Source organism: Opisthocomus hoazin, chromosome 10 (assembly GCF_030867145.1).
Source record: "Opisthocomus hoazin isolate bOpiHoa1 chromosome 10, bOpiHoa1.hap1, whole genome shotgun sequence".
Lineage (NCBI taxonomy): Eukaryota > Metazoa > Chordata > Aves > Opisthocomiformes > Opisthocomidae > Opisthocomus > Opisthocomus hoazin.
The window spans coordinates 32,757,520-32,772,684 of NC_134423.1; the positions used below are offsets into that span (position 1 = coordinate 32,757,520).

At 73.6% G+C, this 15,165-nt stretch overlaps 2 protein-coding genes across 3 annotated transcripts; one reads left to right on the plus strand and one right to left on the minus strand.

Annotated features, from left to right (window-relative positions):
* Positions 1-1,800: 1,800 nt before the first annotated feature.
* Positions 1,801-9,791, plus strand: SEMA4B (semaphorin 4B). Its single transcript, XM_075431591.1, has 14 exons — positions 1,801-1,918; positions 4,705-4,865; positions 5,204-5,266; positions 5,368-5,466; positions 5,585-5,696; positions 5,825-5,941; positions 6,051-6,208; positions 6,688-6,869; positions 6,996-7,146; positions 7,278-7,488; positions 7,576-7,691; positions 7,875-8,038; positions 8,111-8,205; positions 8,363-9,791. The coding sequence occupies exons 1-14, from the start codon at positions 1,816-1,818 to the stop codon at positions 9,136-9,138; spliced, it is 2,508 nt and encodes an 835-aa protein (XP_075287706.1). The 5' UTR covers positions 1,801-1,815; the 3' UTR covers positions 9,139-9,791.
* A 1,718-nt stretch (positions 9,792-11,509) lies between these two features.
* On the minus strand, positions 11,510-15,097 carry CIB1 (calcium and integrin binding 1). 2 transcript variants are annotated; one of them, XM_075431601.1, is made up of 7 exons: positions 15,022-15,097; positions 14,895-14,929; positions 13,790-13,892; positions 13,407-13,560; positions 12,996-13,114; positions 12,827-12,915; positions 11,510-12,572 (listed from the first exon to the last, which is right to left on the minus strand). In XM_075431601.1, exons 1-7 carry the CDS (start codon positions 15,070-15,072, stop codon positions 12,551-12,553), a joined length of 573 nt encoding a protein of 190 aa, XP_075287716.1. In that variant the 5' UTR covers positions 15,073-15,097; the 3' UTR covers positions 11,510-12,550. The 2 variants fall into 2 exon arrangements, with proteins under 2 accessions (XP_075287716.1, XP_075287715.1); XM_075431600.1 differs by lacking the exons at positions 14,895-14,929; positions 15,022-15,097 and having other exon boundaries at positions 13,790-14,032.
* Positions 15,098-15,165: the final 68 nt, after the last annotated feature.

Consider the following 15,165-nt stretch of genomic DNA (forward strand, 5'->3'; position numbering starts at 1 on the left):
CACGCTCCGTGACGTAGAGCCGCGTCCCGTCTGCGGCACTTCCCGGGCAAAGGGTGCTGATAAGGCAGGTGGGGTGGAGCTGGGCCCCACGAAGGGACGGCGGCCGTGGCGAGCGCGGTGGGAGCGGGAAGGGAGCCGAGCCGAGCCGAGCCGAGCCGAGCCGAGCCGCGGAGGGAGGCAGGGGCACCGCCGCCACCCCAGCCCCTCGGTGCCAGGTACGGCCCGGGGAGCGGGCACCGTCCGGCAGCGCCGAGCGGGCAGAGCCGGGGAGCGTGGGCGCAGCCATGCCGGGGGCGTGGGGTGCGCTTCTCCCGGGCGAGGGGCTCACGGGGGGCCCACCGGCGGGGTGGCAACGGCCGGGGGCACCAGCGGAGCTGGGCGTCGTGGAGCCCTGCCCCGCGCGGGGAGGGCAGCAGCGGGGGCAGCCCCGGCCCCAGGATCACTGCCTGCTGCGAGGAGAGACCCTTTCCCCCCGTTGCCATGGCAAAATCAGCAGCTGTCATTAATAACACGTTGCCATGGCGGCCGCTGGACGAGCCGGCCGTTCTCTGGGGTCTGCAAATGCTTCTGCCGGGGGGCTGCGAGCAACCCCCGCACCCTGGCCGGGGTGCAGAGCCCACCGTGGGCCCGGGCAGCCGGTCCTGCCCAGCACTGCCCTCGGCGGCGTGCCCACGCCGCCCTGCCCGCACCGTGATCCCCACGCTGCCCTGCCCGCACCGTGATCCCCACGCTCCCCCCGGACCCCCAGGGACAGGCCGCTGGGGCTGGCAGGGACCGTGCCCCGAGCCGACACCGTGCCAGCGAGCTCTGCCCCCCGGGTGGGCTGGCATGGGCGTCCTGCTGCCCGCCGGGGCCGTGGGAGCCCATCGCTCCCCGGGGTGGGCAGGGAGCGCTGGGCTGTGCCGGGGCAGGGGCCACGGCCCCCCGCAGAGACCCCAGCCCCCAGCACTCGGGGCGGCCGGGGAGAGCCCCTGAGCGAGCGGGGACGGAGGGGAGCTTGAGCCGAGGGGCTGTGGGAGCCGGAGCAGCACCGCCAGCACGGCCACGGCGTCCGGCAGCAGCCTTCGGGCCAGGGTGTCCCCGGGACAGACACCCCCGGGACAGACAGACACCCCCGGGACAGACACCCCTGGGACACACGTCCATGGGACAGACACCCCCGGGACACATGTCCATGGGACAGACACCCCTGGGACAGACAGACACCCCCGGGACAGACACCCCTGGGACACATGTCCATGGGACAGACACCCCCAGGACAGACAGACACCCCTGGGACAGACACCCCTGGGACACATGTCCATGGGACAGACACCCCTGGGACAGACAGACACCCCGGGACAGACACCCCTGGGACACATGTCCATGGGACAGACACCCCCGGGACAGACAGACACCCCGGGACAGACACCCCTGGGACACATGTCCATGGGACAGATCCCCCCAGGACGGACACCCCCGGCACAGACACCCCCGGGACGGACAGACACCCCCGGCACAGCCGTTGCTCCCAGCTCGGCGGGGGGGGTGGTGTGTGGGTGCGGGGACCCCCGCGGCTGCCGGGGCCGGAGCACCGTGTCCCCCGGGCCGGGACCCGCGGCCGCTGCCCGGGGCGGGGCGGGGCGGGGCGGGGGCGGTCCCGGTGCCGGCGGGGAACCGGCCGCCTCCTCCTCCGAACCGCCCGCCCGCCCGGGGCTCCGGTGCGGCGGGGCCGGGCTCGGCGCGTGGCCCCTCCCCGCGGCCGCCCCGCTGAGCCGCTCTCTCCCCGCAGGTCGCAGCGCCCGGCGGGAGGCGGCGGGCCCGGCCCGGCCCGGGATGGCGGCTCGGCCGGCTCTGCCCGCCCTGGCGCAGGCGCTGCTGGCGGCGGTGCTGCTGGCGGCGGCGCAGGAGCCCGTCCCGAGGGTCAGCCTGCCCTACGGTGAGTGGCCGCGTCCCGCGGGACCCCCCCGGGACCCCCCCCGGGACCCCCCCCCGGGCTCCCCCGGGCTCCCCCGGGACCCCCGGACCCCCCCGGGCTCCCCCGGCCCCCCCAGAACCCCCCCCCGGGGCCCCCCTGCGACCCCCCAGGCCCTCCGGGACCCCCTCCGGGACCGCCTCCGGGCTTCCCCGGACGCCCCCGGGCTGCGCACGCCGTGGGACGGGGCGGCGGGGAAACGCCTGGGGAAAACTGGTGGTGGTGGGCTGCGCAGCCCACCCGGGCTGCAGCCGGGATCCGAGCCCTGCCGTGGGGCCGGGGTCCATGTCCCACCGTGGGGCTGGGGTCCAAGTCCTGCCGTGGGGCCAGAGCCTGAGTCCTGCCGTGGGGCCGGGGTCCGTGTCCCACCATGGGGCCGGGGTCCGTGTCCCGCCATGGGGCCGGGGTCCAAGTCCTGCCGTGGGGCTGGGGTCCATGTCCCACTATGGGGCCGGGGTCCGTGTCCCGCCGTGGGGCTGGGGTCCAAGTCCTCCCGTGGGGCCGGGGTCCGTGTCCCACCGTGGGGCTGGGGTCCGTGTCCCGCCGTGGGGCCAGGTCCAGGACAGCCGTGCTGCCCGGGGACGCAGGGCGCAGGGACACGCCGCTCGGAGCGGGCAGAGCCGCGGGTCGCTGCGGGGCTGTGCGCATGGCAGCTGGGGAGCAGGGGGTCACGCTTCCCCGCGTCAGGACCCGCGCCGGGGGCGTGAGCGGGGCTGGGGCGCCCGGGGGTTCTCGTGTCCCCGCACGCGGGGCAGCCGTGGCGGCCGCACCGTGTGCGAGCGTGGGATGCGGTGAGCCCTGCCCTGCTCTGCCGTGCGGTTTCACCCTCGTTGGGGCAGCCGGATGCCTGCGGACCCCCTCCCCTCTCAGCTGCAGCCCCTTGCTGCGCTGTGCCTGGCTCCGGGACCCCCGTCAGCAGCGTGGCCCTGGCAGCGCTCGGGGCTGCGCTGGGGCAGGGGGCTGCACTGGGGCAGGGGCTGCCCTTAGCCGGGAGGCTGCTCGGCCAGGCAGAGCCCCTCGTGGGGGGGGCTGGCCTGCAGACCCCCCCCGCCCTGCAGAGAGCCCCTGGCAGCTGGCGGGGGGTGGGGGAGCCGCAGGGCACGCTCCACGGGCAGCTCGGGCTCCGCACCAGCGGCTCCTGGGTCGGCTCCGTCACCCGGCGCCGGGGCGGTGGCGTGGTGGGGCTGCCCACGTGTGTCCGGGGAAGGTGGCTAAATCCAGCTGCCGCCGGCCAGCGGAGCCGGTCCCGTGCTGGCCGCCGGCGGGGCAGCCGGGGGGGTGCAGTGGTTTGGGCCGGGCCGGCCCTGGCAGCGGGCGCGGGCAGCTGGGAGCTCCCTGGCTCAGCGCGCTGCGGCTCGTCGGCGTGGACGTGGCCCCGCCACGTGCTCCCGTGACCACTGTCCGCGGCTGTGGTGGCACCAGCAGATGTGGGACCCGCCGAGCTGGGCAGGAGGCCCGCGAGCAGCAGGACGGCCCAGCGGGCGTCGTGCCACGCTGCGCCGCGCCGCATCGAGCCGCACGGCCCGGCCCTGCCTGCACAGACCGGTTCTGCCCGAGCTCTGCCCGCCCGCAGGGGCTGCTGCGGCCGCAGGGGCTGCGGCTCGCGGGCGGTGCCCGGGGGTCCCAGCCTGGACCCCCGCCGCTGCTGAGCGGGGGGCTTGGGCTGGGGGCGGCTTGCGCCCGGCGTTTGGTCCGGGGGAGCACGGCCGTGCGGGAGGGAGGAGCGGGCGGGCGGGCGAGCTGCTCCGCGGGAGCGCTGGCCGTGCCCGCAGCAGGTTTGTCTGGAAGAAGCAGGTCTTGTCCCAACAGGTCTGCTGGCACCCGGCACGGCCCTCGCAGCTCCCCGGGCCGGGACAGCTCTGCAGGGTGCAGGGCACCGGGCCGTGCCCGCCGCGGGCGGCATCACCCTGGGGCTGGGGCGTGGGGACCCTCCCAGGAGGGTGCCCTGGGGGTCGGCGTGCCCCCCCCACTGCTGCGGGAGAGCTGGTGCGGGGCGGTGCTGAGCGCCCGGGGACGGGGGAGATGCCAGGGCGGGGGGAGAGGAGCGGGGTCCAGCACCGCAGCACCTCGAGCCCTCGCGGCGACTTGCACCCAGCAGAGCTCGCTGGAGCCCCAGGGCCGTGCCGGCAGGGATCCAGGAGCGGGCAGGGGGTCGGGGAAGGTCGGGGCGTCCCCGGGGCGTGGGGGGTCAGGGGTGAGGGAGTTGGCAGCGTGAGTCAGCCCGACGTGTCCCGCTGACACAGCCGGGCCCGTCTGATTCAGAGCGGCTGCGGGAGAGGAAGGGCTTCCGGGGCCAAGCCACCCACGAGGGACGGCCATGACTCAGCCGGCGGCCGCTGCCCCGGCACCCAGCGTGGGCTGCCCCATGGGCCGGGGCACGCGGCCGCTCCCGGCACCCGGCTCACCCTGCCACGAGCTCGGGGTCCCCACGGGGCTGGGCTGGGCTGGGCCACCCACGCCGCAGGGCCGAGCCCCGGGGCCGTCCCCGGGGCCGGGACGGGGCAGTGGCTCATGCTGGCAGCAGCGTGGAGGCTGCCCTCGGGCACTCTCGCGGCCGTGCACGGTTCGCTGCGGTGCGGTGCTGCGTGCGTCTGACCGCACGGCGAGAGCCGGCTCCAGCCCGGGCAGCACGGCCGAGGTGCGAGGCCGGGCAGAGGGGCCGGAAGCGAGCGGTGGCGCGGGGCCCCGGGGGGTCCGGTGCAGACCCGTGCGGGCTGCGTCAGGCTGATGCCCGTCGCTCTCCCTCGCAGACTCCGCCGAGCGCGTCGTGCAGCGGTTCGAGGTGCCCGGCGTGTCCAACTACACGGCCCTGCTGCTGAGCCCGGACGGCGGCACGCTCTACCTGGGGGCACGCGAGCTGCTCCTCGCTGTCAACACCAGCCGCTTCCAGCCCGGCGCGCCGGCTCGCAGGGTGAGCCCCGGACGGGCCGAGCCCGGTGCGGGACCGCGGAGCCCCCGGGGCCGGGCTGCCCTCGGCGGGGAGGGGGGCACCGAGCCAGCTCTGGTGCAGGGGTCCCCTCCGCAGCACTCCCCGCAGCGGCCGGGGTCTGTGCGAGCCGCTGAACGCTCGGCGTCGCGTGGGACAGCGTGCGGCAGCTGCCTGGCCGTCCCCGCGCCGCGTGCTTGGCCCCAGCGGCCGCCTCACCAGCGCGGTCAGGGTGGGGAGGGCGTTGCTGCCGGGGGCCCGTGGGGTGGCGTGTGGGGAGCAGCCGGTGACGGGGGCTCCCGGTGACCGTCCCCTCTCTGCAGCTGCTGTGGAGCGCGGATGAGGAGAAGAAGAGGCAGTGCGTGTTCAAGGGCAAGGACCCCCAGGTGAGGCCGGCGGGCGTCGGGGGGCTGTGGCCACAGCGGGCAGTGCCCGTGCCGCGTGCGTGCCGGCAGGAGGGCTGAGCCGGGTCCCCTCGCCCCTGCAGAGAGACTGTCACAACTACATCAAGACGCTGCTGCGGCTGAACAGCACCCACCTCTACACCTGCGGGACCTGCGCCTTCAGCCCGGCCTGCGCCTACATCGTGAGCACGGGGAGCGGGGCTGGGGGCCGCAGATCCCGCCGGGGCCCTGCGGCGGGGGTCCCGGGCGCCGGGGCGGGCGCTGCTGGTGCTGGTGGCTCACAGCCCAGTCCCGTTGCAGAATGTGCAGCGCTTCAGCCTGGAGCGGGACGTGGCGGGGAAGGTGCTGCTGGAGGACGGGAAGGGACGCTGCCCCTTCGACCCCGAGTACCGGTCCACAGCCGTCATGGTCGGTAAGGCACGCGGCCCCGGGACCCTCGCCCGCTCTGCAGCGCGCGGCCGGGCTGGCTGGACCGTGGCGGGCGCGCGGGCTGTGCCGGGTGGCGTGTGCCGCGTCGCAGCGGGAGCGTCTCTTTGGCAGACGGCGAGCTCTACGCCGGGACTGTCAGCAACTTCCAGGGCAACGAGCCCACCATCTCCCGCAGCCAGGAGAGCCGCATCGCCCTCAAGACAGAGAACTCCCTCAGCTGGCTGCAGGGTGAGGGCCGGCACGCCGGGTCGGGGTCTCTGTCCCCCGGGATCGGGGGGTGTGGGGACAGGGGCCGGCCCGGGCGGCGCGGCGATGCTGAGCGTGCCCGTGTCCCCAGACCCCGTCTTCGTGGGCTCAGCCTACCTGCGGGAGAGCCTGCCCGCCGGCAACCCCGAGGGCGACGACGACAAGGTCTACTTCTTCTTCAGCGAGACCGGCAAGGAGTTCGACTACTTCGAGAACACCATCGTCTCCCGCATCGCGCGCGTGTGCAAGGTGGGCGCGGGGCAGCGGGGCTGCGCGCGGGGGCCGTGCCCAGGATGTCACTCCCCGGGTGGGAGGGGGCGTGGGACCACCCTGTGCATCTCGGACCCCCGTTCCTGGACACCCCGGAAGGGGACCGGTGCCCCTGGGAGACCCGTCTGGGGCAGTCACGGCTCCGAAGCACCCAGCCCAGGGCTGCGGCTCGAGCCTGCTGCTCCCGCCAGCCCCGCTGGTGCCAGCGACCCTTCCCCGTCCCCTTTGCCCCTCACCAGAGGGGACACGCGCCCCGTCCTCCTCTCGGGTTGTGTTTCCCTTCCCCTGGCTGCCTTGGACGCTGCTTCGCTTGCACCTTCCCGATGTCACGGCTGCTCTGCCGGGGTCCCGGGGCTGCTGCGCGGACAGACCGACCGCGGCTCCGCTCGCCGAGCCCGGTGGGACTCCCGCCCGCTGGGCAGCCGTGGCGGCGTGCCCTGACCCGCCGTGCCGCACAGGGCGACCAGGGCGGGGAGCGCGTCCTGCAGCGGCGCTGGACGACCTTCCTGAAGGCACAGCTGCTCTGCTCGCACCCCGAGGACGGCTTCCCCTTCAACGTGCTGCAGGACGTCTTCGTGCTCACCCCGGGGGAGCTGCGCTGGAGGGAGACGCTCTTCTACGGGGTCTTCACCTCGCAGTGGTGAGCGGGGTGGCGGGGGTCCCGGGAGCGCTCTCGGCGAGGTGCGGGTCGGTGCCGGCCACGCGCGGGGGGTTCGGCGGAGCCGGGCGCCTGACGGAGCTGCGGGTTCTGCCTCTCCCCGGGCAGGAACAAGGGTGGCCTGGGCAGCTCGGCCGTGTGCGCCTTCCCCATGCGCAGCGTGCAGCGAGCCTTCGGCGGGCTCTACAAGGAGGTGAACCGCGAGACGCAGCAGTGGTACACGGACACCGGCCCCGTGCCGGAGCCCCGGCCGGGCACGGTGAGTGCCTGCTCAGCACCTCCCGAGCGCAGGGCACAGCGCCGGCCCTCGCGCCCTCCTGGTCCTGGCGGCTGCCACGGCCGCCCGCCCGCTGCCCCGTGCCCCTGCCGAGCCCCTGCCTCTCTCCCTAGTGCATCACCAGCCACACACGGCACCTGAAGATCAACTCGTCCCTCCAGATGCCGGACCGGGTGCTGAACTTCATCAAGGACCACTTCCTGATGGACAGCCCCGTGCGCAGCCAGCCGCTGCTGCTGCAGAGCCGCCTGCGCTACCAGCAGATCGGCGTCCACCGCGCGCAGGGCCTCCACGGCACCTACGACGTCCTCTTCCTGGGCACGGGTGGGTGCAGCCGCGGGCTGCCGGCGGGGCGGGTGCCGGAGCGCGGGGTGCCCCCCGCCCCGCTCAGCACGGCCCCTCTGTTTGCAGACGACGGCCGGTTGCACAAGGCTGTGCGCGTGGACCACGGGGTGCACATCATCGAGGAGATCCGCCTGTTCCCCGCCGGCCAGCCCGTTCTCCGGCTGCTGCTGGACCCGGACCAGGCAGGAGCCGGGCATGGGGGCACCGGGGCGGGGGCGGGGAGCGCCGAGGGCTCAGCCTGCGTGGGGCAGGTCCTGCTCGTGGGTTGGGGACCCGGGGAGGAGGGGGGGGGTGCAGGAGCTGACCCCGCTGCGCGGCGCCGGGGCCAGGGCCGCCTGCTGACCCCGCTGTGCCCCCTCCCGCAGGGCCTGGTCTACGCAGCCACCTACACAGCGGTGGCCCAGGTGCCCTTCGCCAACTGCAGCCTGTACCGCAGCTGCGGGGAGTGCGTGCTGGCGCGGGACCCCTTCTGCGCCTGGAGCCGGGGCGCCTGCCGCAGGGCCACCCTGCACCCCCCGGCGCACCCCCAGTAAGTGCTGCACCCCTTGCACCCCCCGGCACCCCGCAGTGCCCTGCTGCCCTGACCCCTCTCTGTCCCCAGGCTCTGGGCGCAGGACATCGAGGACGCTGACACGGAGCGGCTCTGCCCGCTGCCCAACGCCTCCCAGCCCCGGCCCCGCATCCTCCTGCCCCCAGGTGAGCTCCTGCGCCTGCTGCCCCTGGGGCTGCAGCCGCTGCTGGCCTGGGGCGTCCGGGGGGTCCCACGCGCCCCAGGCACCCCCATCGCCGTCGTGCCCCCCGCCGCGGCCCCCACGGCCTCGCTGACGTCCCCACGGGTTTTGTGTCCCCGCAGCCTCGGGCACCCCGTGCCAGCGGATCCAGCTGCTGCCCAATGCAGTGCGGCCGCTGCCGTGCCGGCTCCTCTCCAACCTGGCCTCGCGGCGCTGGCTGCACGACGGGGCGCCCGTCAACGCGTCCTACCTGGTGCTGCCCGACGGGGCCCTCATCCTGGTGGGCAGCCCCGAGCGCGCGGGCACCTACGAGTGCTGGTCGCTGGAGGAGGGCTTCCGCAAGCTGATGGCCAGCTACTGCGTGGGCGTGCAGGAGCTGGCCCACGGGCCGCCGGACCCCGGCAGGAAGGTGCCCGCCGGCCGGGATGGCCTGGAGACCGTCAGCACATCCCGGAGCACCTCTGCGGTGGGCAGCGCCGCGGCGCGGCTGGACGGCAAGACCTACTGGACGGAGTTCCTGGTGATGTGCGTGCTCTTCGCCACCGCCGTCTTTGTGCTGGTCCTCTTCCTCCTGCACCGGCACCGCGACGGCATGAAAGCCTTGCTGGAGCCCGGCGACCCTGGCCGGCACCAGAAGCCGCCCCGCAAGCCGGTGGAGAGCCTTCCCCTGAACGGCAGCAGCCTGCCCAGCGCAGCGCCCGAGCACAAGGGCTACCAGGCCCTGCAGGACAACTACATCGTCAGCACCCCCGTGCACGAGCCCCCGGGCCCCCCGCGCGCCTTCTCCGAGTCGGAGAAGAGGCCCCTCCACATCCGGGACAGCTTCGTGGAGGTGTCCCCCGCCTGCCAAAGACCCCGGGTGCGCCTGGGCTCCGAGATCCAGGACTCGGTGGTGTGAGGGGGCCGAGAGCCGAGCCCTCGCCCACGACCGCCTCTGCTCTGCTGAGCCTTGCTGGACCACGGCACCGTGGCTGGGGTCCACGTCGTCTGTGTGTGCATGCCCGGAGCCCGTGCCTTGCTGCGGCACCCGCCTCGTCCTGTCGGGGCTCGGCTCCTCCGGGAGCCCCCCAGGCATCGCCTGGGCTGCTCCAGCCCCGCTCCTCGGGACGGTGCTGGTGGCTCCGGCTGCCGGGGGTGCTGCGTGCCTTCCAGGGACGTGCGGGACTCTTCCGCCAGCCCGGTGTCTGCACCGCAGGGATGGACATGGCACCTGGCTCAGGCCCCGGCTCCGCGGGGCCCCGGCCCGCTCTATGCAGGGGGCAGGAGGGGGCGGCCGCAGCCCCCTCGCGCCCCGACTCACTGTGACGTCGGCTGCGGGACCCGGAGCCACGCGTGCGGCCGGGCGGTGCCGGCGCAGCGGCCCCGCGGCATGTGCTGTGTGTCTGTGCTTGGTTCGTTTTTAATACGTTGGAAATGTGAATCGTGTCCCGGGGAGGGAGCGGGGAGCGGCGCTCGCCCCGCGCCGGGCTGGGCAGCGGCTTGCCCCCGCGTCCCCATGTGCGTGTGCAGAAACGTCTGTGGTTTTTATATAAAGTCCAGGTGTCTCCTTTGGATGCGTGTGTGCCGCCCTGTCTGTGCGCCGGCGGGGCTGGGCGCCTTCGCGGGGCCGTGTCCGGGACCGTCCCGCAGGCCCCGCGGAGAGGAACCACGTCCCGTGTCCGGCTCACACTGCGATCGGGGGAAACCTGCCTGTGTCCGGCCGCTCCCTGCCCGGGTGGGGACGGACGGATGGGTGGACGGATGGGACAGAAGAGGAGGGTTGTGCTGGCGGTCAGCTCTGCTCCTTGCCTGGGTGGGGACGGATGGATGGACGGAGGGATGGATGGATGGATGGATGGATGGATGGATGGATGGATGGATGGATGGATGGTGTAGAAGAGGAGGGTTGTGCTGGCAGTCAGCTCTCCTGCAGTCTGCGACGTCCTGGTGTGCTTGACCGCACGCTGGGCTGGGGCAGACGGGGCCCGGCAGGGAGGTGCCCGCGTGCCCAGGCAGTGACGCTGCCCAGGGCTGGGACCGAGGGTCCCTGTGACCCCGCTGTCGGGGGGCCGTGCACCCGCAAGCTTGGGCAGCGCTTGGCTGTTTCGGGGCCACACGTGAAGGTGGCTGCCGCCGCAGGCAGTCTGGGGGGGGCTGCAGAGCAATGGGGCGATGCCGTCCCAGCACCGCGAGAAGCCGAGGAAGGCAGAGGTGACTGGGAGGAGGAAAAGCGGGTGCCTGGGGCTGGGTGCTCAGCAGCCTGCGGCAGGTGGGGGGCTGTGGCAGCCCCTTCCCCAGGGTCAGGGCGTTGTGCTGCGCGTGGGGACCCGCTGCCAGCCCCGGGAGCAGGCAGGTCCTCGTCCCCGTCCCGCACGGCTGCAGGCTGACCCCTTGCCGCAGAACCCGACGCCGTGACGGCCAGGGCTGGGCCCTGCGGTGCGTGGCTGGTGGTGCCTGGGAAGCGCCGGCAGCGTGAGCCCAGGGCTGGGGGAGCAGCGAGCTCCACGCCGAGCTGGCGTGTCGGGGCAGGCCCCCCCGGGGGCCCGGTGCTGCTTCGCTCGCGGCTGGACCAGCGCACCGAGCTTCCTGCCCAGCCTGTTCTGGGACATCAAAAAAGCCACCGGAGGCGTTGGCTGGTGCCGTGCCAGCAGACATGGCCGCAGGCCGCGGTGGGCAGATAGCGTCGGGGCTGCGGGGCACCCAGCTGGAAGGGCCGGCGCTGCCGGCAGCGAGGGCTACGTGAGAAACGGCCGCGCCGGTGCCCCCAGACAGCTGCCAGCCACCCCACCCCGGCGCGGGGGCTCCCGCGGGGCGAGCCGGACCCCCGGCACGCGGTGCCGCAGCCCAGCCATCGCCCTCCGCGCGGAGGCTGGCCGGGGCGGTGGGCGCGCTGCCGGGGCGGCTGCGGGGCGCAGGCACGGACGCTGCCCACGGTGGGCAGCCGGCCTGGGCAGAGCCTGACGGATGGACAGACACGAAGGGCCCCGGCGCTGACGGATGGACAGACAGCAAGGGCCGCAGCAGAGGTGGCTGCGTGATTCCGTGTGAGGCTGCTCGCCTGCCCTGGATTTCCCTTTGTGCCTTTGGCCGCGGAGCCAAGCGCTTTGTGCGGGGCCGCTGAGAACAGCCCCCGGCTCCCGAGGAGGGGGTGGCTGGCGGACGGGGCTGTCACCCAGCGGGACGTGGGGCCGGGCAGAGGGGCCTGGCAGGCGGCCACGTCCCCAGCACCCTGTGGCCCCGGCCCGCAGCAGCCCCTCCGCAGCGAGACAAAGGCGGCACAGAGCGGGGGGTGAAACCAGAGCCCTTTATTTGTGTCCTCGGCGGAGCGGAGGGAGGAAGAGGCCGGGGCAGGCAGAGCAGCTGCTGAGTGGGAGCCAGAGGAGGGAAGGAGAGGAGGGAAGGAGAAGGAGAGCAGGGCCGGCGCACGGCCAGTGCCAAGGCAGCGCGGGGCGAGCCTGGCTGCGCTGCCCGCGGGGCTGTGCCCGCCGGCGGGGAGGACGGCGTCCTGCGTCCCGCACAGCCGTGGGGCGACGGCGCTGCTGCCAGGGCGGCACCTCGCTGTGCCACTGGGGTTATCGCTCCGAGGAGCGGAGCCACGGCTGGGTTATTGCTTAGAGAAACGGACCCATGGCTGGGTTATTGCTTAGAGAAAAGGGTCCCCATGGGGGTTATTGCTTGGAGAAATGGACCCACAGCTGGGTTATCGTTCAAGAAACTGGTCCACGTCTGGGTTATCACTTAGAGAAACAGATCCAGATAGGGGTTATTGCTTAGAGAAACGGACCCATGGCTGGGTTATTGCTTAGAGAAACGGACCCATGGCTGGGTTATTGCTTAAACGGGTCCATGGCTGGGTTATTGCTTAGAGAAACGGGTCCCCGTTGCAGCAGGGAGGCCCCCCGGAAGCCGGCAGAGCCAGGCAGGGGCTGGGCAGGGGGAGGCAGCTCCCTGCCTGCTCGCGGAAGGCACGAGTCGGTGCTGAGGGCAGAGAGGGGCTGTGCCCGGTGCAGCGTGGCCCCCGGCCAGGAGCGCTTCTGTGTGCTTCCCCGCACCCACAGCGCTGCCCTCGTTTTCCTAACGAGTTAAAATCTGATCCTGAGCAGAGTGGCTGCGGGCAAGGCTGCTTCCCAGGGGCCCGGCTGTGCAGGCTGTGGGAACGCCCGCCACGGCGACGGGAGCAGAAGGGGGTCCTGCCTAAGGCACGGTGCGGCACGGCCGGGCTGGCGAGGAGCAGGGAGCGCGGCCGCTCTGCGCGCGGAAGGGGAAACGTCTGAGACTGCAGAGAGCTGCGACCGCCGGAGGAGCGGTTCTGCTGCAGAGCCACAGGGCGCTCACAGGACGATCTTGAAGGAGCTGCAAGAGACGCGACCGGCTCTGCACCTCCTCGCTGGGTCACGCGCAGGCTGCATGCGAGCGCCCAGTGCTCCGTGCAGGCAGCGCTGCCCTGTGCGGGAGAGGCTCCCTGCGGAGCCGGCAGGGATGCGGTTCCCGCTGCCGCTACAGGAGGCCTCGTCCCGGGGAGCCTTGCCACACCGCCACCGAGAGCCGTGCCCCAGCGCCAGTGACGGGGTCCCCGCGACAAGCTGCGCCGCTGCAGACCACGGTACCTGGCAAAGTCCGGGGAGCGGGAGACAACGTGCTGGAACTCGGAGAGGTTGATGGTGCCGTCCTTGTCGATGTCGGACTCCTCCAAGATCTGGAGGGGAGGGAAGGGTGAGCGGGGAGCTCTGTGCCCGGGACCACGCAGAGACCCGTGCCCAGCCGGATGGTCCTCACATTTTGGATGAGCTGCTCCATCTCCGCGCTGCTTAGCCGGGACTCCTCGCCCTGCCCCGTCAGACAGTTCACCAGTTTCTCCAGGTCGTTTCTGTCCAGGGTCCCATCATCGTCAAAGTCTTTGGGGAGAGGAAAGTCACGTTTCAGCAGGGCCACAGCAACCCAGAGTCACAAGCACCCGTGCTCGGCGAGGAGAGGGCCTGGGCGACCTGGGGACAGGGTAGGCTCCACGCCGCGCCCCTCGCTGCACGTCACCGCGCCAAGCCAGCAGCTCCCACAGGGAGCCCCTAAAGCCGCCGTCCCCGTGGGCGCTCCGAGGGCACGGCCAGCCCTCGCGAACAAGGCTTCGTCCCTGCCCACCCCCCCGAGGCGCGGGGACCCCAGGACACGGCATCCGCCCCCCAGCCTCACCAAAGATGCGGAAGGCGTAGTGAGATTTGATGTCCGAGGTCGCGGCGTCGCTGAAGACGCTCATCATGTCGAGGAAGTCTTCGAAGGACAGGCTGTCGTCCCCGTCCTCCGCGGTGGAGAACACCCGGCAGATGCGGTGCCGGAAGGGGTTTGCCTGCCAACGCAGGGAGGGCTCAGGGCAGGGTGGGCAGCACCGGGCCGGCTCCCTCCCGGCAGACAGCGGGACCCTCCGCGGCGCGGCAGGGACGTGGAAGCTGTCTGCTGGCTTCCCGGGGTGGCTGCTGGCGCGGCGATCGGGGGCAGAGCACGGCACGGCGGCGGGCAAAGGGCCCTGCCCGGCCCTGGGGAGCGGCAGGGGCCCCGTGCCCGGCCAGGCGCCGTACCCGCAGCTCCGGCAGCGTCAGGACCCGGCTCCCGGGGACGCGGGCCGAGCAGGCGTTGTCCCGCTGCTCCCTGGGCAGCAGCTCGCTGAACCGCTTGTGGGCACTGGGAGAGGCCAGAACGCGGCGGCTGCGCTGAGCGGAGCGGGGGCAGCCCCGGGCAGGGCAGCGCGGGCGGCCTTCCCCGTGCTGCGTGGGGGCGGACAGCCCGTGTCCCCGTGCCCCCATGTCACCTGTGCCCCCCAAGTCCCCTGTGTCCCTCAAGTACCCCGTCCCCCCCCGTCCCCATGCCCCGTCTCCCTGCCAGCCGGGCTGCACGGAGGTGGACAGCCCCTGTCCCTGTGTCCCCTATACCACCTGTATCCCCATGCCCACCATGTCCCCGTGCGCCTCGTCCCCCCATGTCCCTGTGCCCCCCATGTCACCTCCATCCCCATGTCCCCATGCCCCTGTGCCCCCCATGTCCCCTGTCTCCCCCGTGCCCCCATGTGCCCTGTCCCCCCTGTGCCCCCATGTCCCTGTGTCACCCATGTCCCCATGTCCCCCATGTCATCTCCATCCCCCGTGTCCCCATGTCCCCGTGCCCCCCATGTCCCCTGTCCCCCCCGTGCCCCCCATGTCACCTCCATCCTCCGTGTCCCCGTGCCCCTGTGCCCCCCATGTCCCTGTGCCCCCACGTCCCCTGTCCCCCCGTGCCCCCCATGTCCCTGTGTCACCCATGTCCCTGTGTCACCCATGTCATCTCCATCCCCCGTGTCCCCATGTCCCCATGTCCCCGTGCCCCCCATGTCCCCTGTCCCCCCCGTGCCCCCCATGTCACCTCCATCCTCCGTGTCCCCGTGCCCCTGTGCCCCCCATGTCCCTGTGCCCCCCACGTCCCCTGTCCCCCCGTGCCCCCCATGTCCCTGTGTCACCCATGTCCCTGTGTCACCCATGTCATCTCCATCCCCCGTGTCCCCATGTCCCCGTGTCCCTCTGCCCCCCATGTCCCCGTGCCCTTGTGCCCCCCATGTCCCCTGTCCCCCCCGTGCCCCCCATGTCCCCGTGCCCCCTGTCTCCGTGCAGCCGGGCCTCCCGCCCGCCGCCGAGCGGCCCCGGCGGTGCTCACAGCAGGATCTCCTGCTTGCTCAGGAACGTCAGCTCCTGCGGGGAGAGCGCGGGTCAGCCCCGGGGGACCGGACCCCCGGACCCCCCGGCCCCGGTGCCCCCGATCCCCCCCCCGGTGCCCCTCCCACCTGGTACTCGCGCAGCGCCTCGCGCGGCAGCAGGCTGGCCGAGCCCCCCATGGCGCCCCGCGCAACGCCCCGCCCCGCCTCGCTTCCGCCTCTGACGTCACTCCGCCGCTCCCATGGCAATGCCCCGCCCCGCGCCGGCGCGCC

What these genes read in the sequence shown, in the direction of transcription:
- SEMA4B (XM_075431591.1), top strand. Translation starts at nt 1,816, where the DNA reads ATGGCGGCTCGGCCGGCTCTGCCCGCCCTGGCGCAGGCGCTGCTGGCG. An exon ending in GCCCGGCCTGCGCCTACATC is followed by an intron (nt 5,467 to 5,584) that starts GTGAGCACGGGG and finishes GTCCCGTTGCAG; the next exon opens with AATGTGCAGCGCTTCAGCCT. An exon ending in GGGGTCTTCACCTCGCAGTG is followed by an intron (nt 6,870 to 6,995) that starts GTGAGCGGGGTG and finishes CTCCCCGGGCAG; the next exon opens with GAACAAGGGTGGCCTGGGCA.
- CIB1 (XM_075431600.1), bottom strand. Translation starts at nt 14,014, where the DNA reads ATGGGGGCACGGGGACACGGGCTGTCCGCCCCCACGCAGCACGGGGAA. An exon ending in TGACGCTGCCGGAGCTGCGG is followed by an intron (nt 13,561 to 13,789) that starts GTACGGCGCCTG and finishes CTGCGTTGGCAG; the next exon opens with GCAAACCCCTTCCGGCACCG. An exon ending in CTACGCCTTCCGCATCTTTG is followed by an intron (nt 13,115 to 13,406) that starts GTGAGGCTGGGG and finishes CTCTCCCCAAAG; the next exon opens with ACTTTGACGATGATGGGACC.